Genomic DNA, 9,706 nt, shown 5'->3' with positions numbered 1-9,706 from the left:
GACAGTATAGAGGGGGCACGTTATTACCGCAGGGTATTAGTGACAGTACAGAGGGGGCACGTTATTACCGCAGGGTATTAGTGACAGTACAGAGGGGGCACGGTTATTACCGCAGGGTATTAGTGACTGTACAGAGGAGGCACGGTTATTACCGCAGGGTATTAGTGACTGTATAGAGGGGGCACGTTATTACCGCAGGGTATTAGTGACAGTATAGAGGGGGCACGGTTATTACCGCAGGGTATTAGTGACAGTATAGAGGGGGCACGGTTATTACCGCAGGGTATTAGTGACAGTACAGAGGGGGCACGGTTATTACCGCAGGGTATTAGTGACAGTACAGAGGGGGCACGTTATTACCGCAGGGTATTAGTGACAGTACAGAGGGGGCACGTTATTACCGCAGGGTATTAGTGACAGTACAGAGGGGGCACGTTATTACCGCAGAGCGTAACCGCGGTCGCTGAGTGCCGCCAGCGGAGCAGGTCCGGCTGCAGGTCACGGTGTGTCACTGTCACTCTGTGCGTCTCCTCATTGTGTCTCAGGATCAGAGCTCCCACTGCAGCGCAGGACGGAGACAGCCGGCCCCCCAAAACCAAGAGACCCCCCAACTCTGAGACAGGGGTGAGAGAGTGCAGGAGACGCCCATCTGAGGAGAGACAGAGAGAGGGGTGAGTGTGCAGGAGACACCCATCTGAGGAGAGACAGAGAGAGGGGTGTGAGAGTGCAGGAGACGCCCATCTGAGGAGAGACAGAGAGAGGGGTGTGAGAGTGCAGGAGACGCCCATCTGAAGTGAGAGAAGTGTAAGAGAGCAGGATACACATCTGAGGAGAGACAGAGACAAGAGTGCAGGAGACGCAAATCTGAGGAGAGACAGAGAGAGGGGTGAGAGAGTGCAGGAGATGCCTGTCTAAAGAGAGCGAGAGAGAGAAGAGAGTGCAGGAGACGACAATCTGAGGGACACAGAGAGAGAGGTGTGAGTACAGGAGACACACATCTGAGGAGAGACAGAGAGGTGAGAGTGCAGGAGAAACACTTCTGAGGAGACAGAGAGAGAGAGGTGAGAGCAGGAGACACTTATCTAAAGAGAGAATGCAGAACATGTCCGTATAAAGAGAGCAAGAGAGAGGGGTGAGAGTGCAGTAGAAGCTCGACTGAGGAAAGCGAGAGACAGCCGAGTGCAGAAAACACCTGTCTAAGGCCGAGTCCATAGAAGGACAGGCCGCGCTGAGGCGTGCGGACGCTCCGCGCTGAGCCCCTGCATCCTCCATGAGGATGCCTTGAGAGGGGCTCACGCGAGCGTCCGCAGGCGTGCTGAGGCGCTGGAGTTTTCAGCCGACGATTTTTCAGAGCGCTGTCGGCTGAAAACATCCAATCAGCGCGGAGCAGCGTCAACGTCACGGCGCCGTGACGTCGGTGTGTCGCGGGCGATTGGCCCAGCGACGTCACTGCCCCGCCTCCCGATCGCGCCCGCTGGCTCGCCTGCATGGGCATAAAATCGTGCAGATTTCAGCAGGCGAGCCTCAGCGTCAGCGCGCCTCAGCCCTGCTACCCCCTCTATGGCCCCAGCCTTAGGGAGAGAAAAATGGGTGAGTGCATGAAACACCCATTGAAGAGAGAAAGAGAGAGAGAGGGGTGAGAGTTCAGGAGAAGCCTGACTAAAAAGAGCGATGCAGGGGTGAGAGTGCAAGAGACACCATTCTGAATAGTGCATCCTCCCTGCCGGCTGTCTCCTTGTGACGGTGAGGGGGTAACCAGGCTCACTAATAAAGGATAAGCCCGCTTGGTTACCCCTTATCCATGTATTGGGGTTCAGGAGTGTCAGCTCTTGAGCCCAGTGCTTATTAATGCATTCGGTAACAATGTGCAACAAGACCCCTAAAATGTCCCCCGGAATCAGGACGGATTCCCGGATACATTGAGGCACGTTGCTCCGGCAAAATCTTCCCTTGAAAATGCTTGCATGACTCCCCGCTAGGATTCCCTGCTTCAGCACAGACCAGAAAGGTAAATGGGGCATAGGGCTGTGTGGTATCCCTGGAACAATACAGGGGTCCCTAGTTTATGAGGGGGTGCCAAGTTAATGCCCAGATCACCCAGAACCCGGTATAGTGTGTGGGGAATACGGCTATTAGGAATAAAAGTGCAGGGTTCTTATTCTATTCCCCACCACCAGAAGATGTAGAGAAGTATAAAGTATATATTTTATTAAACCAGTATGTTTAAAGTGTATAGATGCTGGTGCACGGTATATGAGCCGGGGACTTCCAAGGCCACGGTTCCGAGAGACCATGTGGCTACCAAGCCTGGTGCCACCAAGTCTGCTCGGGTCCATGAAAGCCTCAGAGGTTGCCAAGGTGTGAAAGCCATTTGGGCACTGGCGTTAGGCACAAGTACTCACGTCCTGGGCTGAATGGAAGTCCTCGGGCCACCATTTGCCCCAGACCAGACTGCGAGGAGCCTAACTCAGCGGGTGGCTTCTGCATGACACGTGGCAGAGGTGCCAGGTTGGCGCATGCCCTTGTCAGACTCTGAATCCACGCTTACCCGGCTTCAGTAGTCTGGCAATGCTCTGATTGGCTGGTAGGATTTTTCCCACGCTCGGATTGGCTGAAGTATTTCATGAATGAACTCTGAAATACTATAAGAATGCCTCAGCCAATCCGGTGATCAGATTCTACGCGCCAGAACAGCAGCGGCAAATCCGAATGTACCAAAAGATGCTCTCGGAGAAGTAGCAGAGAGTCGGCTTCAGAAATTTCAGGTCCAGAAATTCTCTAAGTCCCACTTTTCGGGGCCAAGTTCTGAGAATTGAACGTAGCGGCTGGGATTTCAAGCCGAAAAGAGAACCAGGACGTTCGGAGCTAAGTCGCGGTCAAGTTAATTCCGGAGCTGATACAGCGGCGGCGTCAGGAACTTCATGCCGATTTGTGTTCCAGGACAAGTCCCGGTCATCCAAAGACTTTGTTCTATGTTCAATTTAAGCTCGGAAAGTCTAGTTTCAGCCGCAGACCCCACAACGTGTGTTCTCCTGTGTTCTGTGTGTCCCCAGAACGTGTGTTCTCCTGTGTTCTGTGTGTCCCCAGAACGTGTGTTCTCCTGTGTTCTGTGTGTCCCCAGAACGTGTGTTCTCCTGTGTTCTGTGTCCCCAGAACGTGTGTTCTCCTGTGTTCTGTGTGTCCCCAGAACGTGTGTTCTCCTGTGTTCTGTGTGTCCCCAGAACGTGTGTTCTCCTGTGTTCTGTGTGTCCCCAGAACGTGTGTTCTCCTGTGATCTGTGTGTCCCCAGAACGTGTGTTCTCCTGTGTTCTGTGTGTCCCCAGAACGTGTGTTCTCCTGTGTTCTGTGTGTCCCCAGAACGTGTGTTCTCCTGTGTTCTGTGTGTCCCCAGAACGTGTGTTCTCCTGTGTTCTGTGTGTCCCCAGAACGTGTGTTCTCCTGTGTTCTGTGTGTCCCCAGAACGTGTGTTCTCCTGTGTTCTGTGTGTCCCCAGAACGTGTGTTCTCCTGTGTTCTGTGTGTCCCCAGAACGTGTGTTCTCCTGTGATCTGTGTGTCCCCAGAACGTGTGTTCTCCTGTGTTCTGTGTGTCCCCAGAACGTGTGTTCTCCTGTGTTCTGTGTGTCCCCAGAACGTGTGTTCTCCTGTGTTCTGTGTGTCCCCAGAACGTGTGTTCTCCTGTGTTCTGTGTGTCCCCAGAACGTGTGTTCTCCTGTGTTCTGTGTGTCCCCAGAACGTGTGTTCTCCTGTGTTCTGTGTGTCCCCAGAACGTGTGTTCTCCTGTGTTCTGTGTGTCCCCAGAACGTGTGTTCTCCTGTGTTCTGTGTGTCCCCAGAACGTGTGTTCTCCTGTGATCTGTGTGTCCCCAGAACGTGTGTTCTCCTGTGTTCTGTGTGTCCCCAGAACGTGTGTTCTCCTGTGATCTGTGTGTCCCCAGAACGTGTGTTCTCCTGTGTTCTGTGTGTCCCCAGAACGTGTGTTCTCCTGTGTTCTGTGTGTCCCCAGAACGTGTGTTCTCCTGTGTTCTGTGTGTCCCCAGAACGTGTGGTCTCCTGTGTTCTGTGTGTCCCCAGAACGTGTGTTCTCCTGTGTTCTGTGTCCCCAGAACGTGTGTTCTCCTGTGTTCTGTGTGTCCCCAGAACGTGTGTTCTCCTGTGTTCTGTGTGTCATTGCGCTCAGCCGATGTTACGTGAATAAATGCATTTATTTTACCAACTTGTGTTGCTCAGTGTTATGATCCTGGTATAAAAGGTGTAAATGCCGGACCCCCGTGACACTTCTCTCTCCCCGCTCTCTCACCCCAGACTCCGGCTGTCTCCTCTCTCCCCGCTCTCTCACCCCAGACACAAGCTGTCTCCTCTCTCCCCGCACTCTCACCCCAGACTCCGGCTGTCTCCTCTCTCCCCGCTCTCTCACCCCAGACTCCGGCTGTCTCCTCTCTCCCCGCTCTCTCACCCCAGACTCCGGCTGTCTCCTCTCTCCCCGCACTCTCACCCCAGACTCCGGCTGTCTCCTCTCTCCCCGCACTCTCACCCCAGACTCCGGCTGTCTCCTCTCTCCCCGCTCTCTCACCCCAGACACAAGCTGTCTCCTCTCTCCCCGCTCTCTCACCCCAGACTCCGGCTGTCTCCTCTCTCCCCGCTCTCTCACCCCAGACACAAGCTGTCTCCTCTCTCCCCGCTCTCTCACCCCAGACTCAAGCTGTCTCCTCTCTCCCCGCACTCTCACCCCAGACGCAAGCTGTCTCCTCTCTTCCCGTACTCTCACCCCAGACGCAAGCTGTCTCCTCTCTTCCCGCACTCTCACCCCAGACTCCGGCTGTCTCCTCTCTTCCCGCACTCTCACCCCAGACGCAAGCTGTCTCCTCTCTCCCCGCTCTCTCACCCCAGACTCTGGCTTTCTCCTCTCTCCCCGCACTCTCACCCCAGACTCCGGCTGTCTCCTCTCTCCCCGCTCTCTCACCCCAGACTCCGGCTGTCTCCTCTCTCCCCGCTCTCTCACCCCAGACTCCGGCTGTCTCCTCTCTCCCCGCACTCTCACCCCAGACGCAAGCTGTCTCCTCTCTCCCCGCTCTCTCACCCCAGACTCCGGCTGTCTCCTCTCTCCCCGCACTCTCACCCCAGACGCAAGCTGTCTCCTCTCTCCCCGCTCTCACCCCAGACTCTGGCTATCTCCTCTCTTCCCGCACTCTCACCCCAGACTCCGACTATCTCCTCTCTCCCCGCTCTCTCACCCCAGACTCAAGCTGTCTCCTCTCTCCCCGCACTCTCACCCCAGACACAAGCTGTCTCCTCTCTCCCCGCTCTCACCCCAGACTCTGGCTATCTCCTCTCTTCCCGCACTCTCACCCCAGACTCCGACTATCTCCTCTCTCCCCGCTCTCTCACCCCAGACTCAAGCTGTCTCCTCTCTCCCCGCACTCTCACCCCAGACACAAGCTGTCTCCTCTCTCCCCGCTCTCACCCCAGACTCTGGCTATCTCCTCTCTTCCCGCACTCTCACCCCAGACTCCGACTATCTCCTCTCTCCCCGCACTCTCACATCAGACTCTGGCTGTCTCTTCTCACCCCAGACTCCGGCAGTCTCCACTCTCCCCACACTTTCACCCCAGACTCCGGCAGTCTCCTCTCTCCCCGCACTCTCACCCCAGTCTCCGGCTATCTCCTCTCTCCCCACACTCTCACCCCAGATTCCGGCTATCTCCTCTCTCCCCGCACTCTCACCCCAGACGCCGGCTGTCTCCTCTCTCTTCCAGCACTCTTCCTCCCGTATAAGCAGGTGTATGTCTGTTAGCCTTTGGTGCTTGCCGTCGCCCTCTCCGAAACCTCCGGTTGTAATAATAAGGTGAGAGTCGAGAAGACAGGAGCGGTGCCGGAACCTCCGTATACCACGTAGTGTCGCGGGAAAAGGAGAGATCGCAAGAGAGCCGCGAGACACCGGAGGAGGGGAAACCTGGAAACCTGCAGAGGAGAGGAAACAAGAAGTGACCCCTGAGAAAAACATACATCAACGTATGTGCGTGTGCGTGTGCGTGCACATACATACAAACAAGAGAAACATGCAGCCGGTAACACTGTAATTGTGACCACAATCAGTATAGTAAGGCTTGAAATTATCACCTGACGGTGCTACTGGTATTATAGTAATGCCAAAAAGAGAAAAAGCATCCCAGAAAAGAGCACACTGTTACAGGATACCGTCCCTGTTTATGTAGTTTTGCAGGAAAACCTGTGTGGAGAACTTGAGCCCAGCACTGCACAGGTTAATTCAGAGCAGACTGTACTAATTAACCTGCACAGTGCTGGCTCGCTACCTCCGTTACACGGCCTGCAGCACTCACTGCAGGGAGATCTCTAGCCCAGGGAGAGACACCCTGCACAGTGCTGGCTCGCTACCTCCGTTACACAGCCTGCAGCATTCACTGCAGGGAGATCTCTAGCCCAGGGAGAGACACCCTGCACAGTGCTGGCTCGCTACCTCCGTTACACAGCCTGCAGCATTCACTGCAGGGAGATCTCTAGCCCAGGGAGAGACACCCTGCACAGTGCTGGCTCGCTACCTCCGTTACACGGCCTGCAGCACTCACTGCAGGGAGATCTCTAGCCCAGTCACTGCAGGGAGATCTCTAGCCCAGGGAGAGACACCCTGCACTGTGCTGGCTTGCTACCTCCGTTACACAGCCTGCAGCATTCACTGCAGGGAGATCTCTAGCCCAGGGAGAGACACCCTGCACTGTGCTGGCTCGTTAACTCCGTTACACGGCCTGCAGCATTCACTGCAGGGAGATCTGTAGCCCAGGGAGAGACACCCTGCACAGTGCTGGCTCGCTACCTCCGTTACACAGCCTGCAGCATTCACTGCAGGGAGATCTCTAGCCCAGGGAGAGACACCCTGCACAGTGCTGGCTCGCTACCTCCGTTACACGGCCTGCAGCATTCACTGCAGGGAGATCTGTAGCCCAGGGAGAGACACCCTGCACAGTGCTGGCTCGCTACCTCCGTTACACAGCCTGCAGCATTCACTGCAGGGAGATCTCTAGCCCAGGGAGGGACCCCCTGCACAGTGCTGGCTCGCTACCTCCGTTACACGGCCTGCAGCATTCACTGCAGGGAGATCTCTAGCCCAGGGAGAGACACCCTGCACAGTGCTGGCTCGCTAACCTCCGTTACACGGCCTGCAGCATTCACTGCAGGGAGATCTCTAGCCCAGGGAGAGACACCCTGCACAGTGCTGGCTCGCTACCTCCGTTACACAGCCTGCAGCATTCACTGCAGGGAGATCTCTAGCCCAGGGAGAGACACCCTGCACAGTGCTGGCTCGCTACCTCCGTTACACAGCCTGCAGCATTCACTGCAGGGAGATCTCTAGCCCAGGGAGAGACACCCTGCACAGTGCTGGCTCGCTACCTCCGTTACACAGCCTGCAGCATTCACTGCAGGGAGATCTCTAGCCCAGGGAGAGACACCCTGCACAGTGCTGGCTCGCTACCTCCGTTACACAGCCTGCAGCACTCACTGCAGGGAGATCTCTAGCCCAGGGAGAGACACCCTGCACAGTGCTGGCTCGCTACCTCCGTTACACAGCCTGCAGCATTCACTGCAGGGAGATCTCTAGCCCAGGGAGAGACACCCTGCACAGTGCTGGCTCGCTACCGCCGTTACACAGCCTGCAGCATTCACTGCAGGGAGATCTCTAGCCCAGGGAGACACCCTGCACAGTGCTGGCTCGCTAACCTCCGTTACACAGCCTGCAGCACTCACTGCAGGGAGATCTCTAGCCCAGGGAGAGACACCCTGCACAGTGCTGGCTCGCTACCTCCGTTACACAGCCTGCAGCACTCACTACAGGGAGATCTCTAGCCCAGGGAGAGACACCCTGCACAGTGCTGGCTCGCTACCTCCGTTACACAGCCTGCAGCACTCACTGCAGGGAGATCTCTAGCCCAGGGAGAGACACCCTGCACAGTGCTGGCTCGCTACCTCCGTTACACAGCCTGCAGCATTCACTGCAGGGAGATCTCTAGCCCAGGGAGAGACACCCTGCACAGTGCTGGCTCGCTAACCTCCGTTACACAGCCTGCAGCACTCACTGCAGGGAGATCTCTAGCCCAGGGAGAGACACCCTGCACAGTGCTGGCTCGCTACCTCCGTTACACAGCCTGCAGCACTCACTGCAGGGAGATCTCTAGCCCAGGGAGAGACACCCTGCACTGTGCTGGCTCGCTACCTCCGTTACACGGCCTGCAGCATTCACTGCAGGGAGATCTCTAGCCCAGGGAGAGACACCCTGCACAGTGCTGGCTCGCTAACCTCCGTTACACGGCCTGCAGCATTCACTGCAGGGAGATCTCTAGCCCAGGGAGAGACACCCTGCACTGTGCTGGCTCGCTACCTCCGTTACACGGCCTGCAGCATTCACTGCAGGGAGATCTCTAGCCCAGGGAGAGACACCCTGCACAGTGCTGGCTCGCTACCTCCGTTACACAGCCTGCAGCACTCACTGCAGGGAGATCTCTAGCCCAGGGAGATACACCCTGCACAGTGCTGGCTCGCTACCTCCGTTACACGGCCTGCAGCATTTCACTGCAGGGAGATCTCTAGCCCAGGGAGAGACACCCTGCACAGTGCTGGCTCGCTACCTCCGTTACACAGCCTGCAGCATTCACTGCAGGGAGATCTCTAGCCCAGGGAGAGACACCCTGCACAGTGCTGGCTCGCTACCTCCGTTACACGGCCTGCAGCATTCACTGCAGGGAGATCTCTAGCCCAGGGAGAGACACCCTGCACAGTGCTGGCTCGCTAACCTCCGTTACACGGCCTGCAGCATTCACTGCAGGGAGATCTCTAGCCCAGGGAGAGACACCCTGCACAGTGCTGGCTCGCTACCTCCGTTACACAGCCTGCAGCACTCACTGCAGGGAGATCTCTAGCCCAGGGAGAGACACCCTGCACAGTGCTGGCTCGCTACCTCCGTTACACAGCCTGCAGCACTCACTGCAGGGAGATCTCTAGCCCAGGGAGGGACACCCTGCACAGTGCTGGCTCGCTACCTCCGTTACACAGCCTGCAGCACTCACTGCAGGGAGATCTCTAGCCCAGGGAGAGACACCCTGCACAGTGCTGGCTCGCTACCTCCGTTACACGGCCTGCAGCATTCACTGCAGGGAGATCTCTAGCCCAGGGAGAGACACCCTGCACAGTGCTGGCTCACTACCTCCGTTACACGGCCTGCAGCATTCACTGCAGGGAGATCTCTAGCCCAGGGAGAGACACCCTGCACAGTGCTGGCTCGCTACCTCCGTTACACGGCCTGCAGCATTCACTGCAGGGAGATCTCTAGCCCAGGGAGAGACACCCTGCACTGTGCTGGCTCGCTACCTCCGTTACACAGCCTGCAGCACTCACTGCAGGGAGATCTCTAGCCCAGGGAGAGACACCCTGCACAGTGCTGGCTCGCTACCTCCGTTACACAGCCTGCAGCATTCACTGCAGGGAGATCTCTAGCCCAGGGAGAGACACCCTGCACAGTGCTGGCTCGCTAACCTCCGTTACACGGCCTGCAGCATTCACTGCAGGGAGATCTCTAGCCCAGGGAGAGACACCCTGCACAGTGCTGGCTCGCTACCTCCGTTACACAGCCTGCAGCACTCACTGCAGGGAGATCTCTAGCCCAGGGAGATACACCCTGCACAGTGCTGGCTCGCTACCT

At 57.0% G+C, this 9,706-nt stretch overlaps 1 protein-coding gene across 1 annotated transcript in view; it reads right to left on the bottom strand.

Moving 5' to 3' along the window:
- Positions 1-442: 442 nt before the first annotated feature.
- The window catches only part of LOC142474967 (tRNA wybutosine-synthesizing protein 4-like), a gene marked incomplete at its 3' end in the record, with an annotated part of 105,238 nt that continues 95,974 nt past the window's right edge, over positions 443-9,706 (bottom strand). Inside the window, exons 3-4 of the mRNA XM_075581058.1 lie at positions 5,722-5,958; positions 443-649 (exon numbers count right to left, since the gene is read on the bottom strand). Coding sequence (XP_075437173.1) covers positions 443-649; positions 5,722-5,958 — 444 coding nt within the window. The remainder of the gene's footprint in view (positions 650-5,721; positions 5,959-9,706) is intronic.

The sequence above is a fragment of the Ascaphus truei genome, unplaced genomic scaffold, assembly GCF_040206685.1.
Source record: "Ascaphus truei isolate aAscTru1 unplaced genomic scaffold, aAscTru1.hap1 HAP1_SCAFFOLD_1026, whole genome shotgun sequence".
Taxonomy (NCBI): Eukaryota; Metazoa; Chordata; class Amphibia; order Anura; family Ascaphidae; genus Ascaphus; species Ascaphus truei.
The sequence above is the reverse complement of the archived record's forward strand: the minus strand, read 5'-3'. Positions and strand labels throughout refer to the sequence as shown.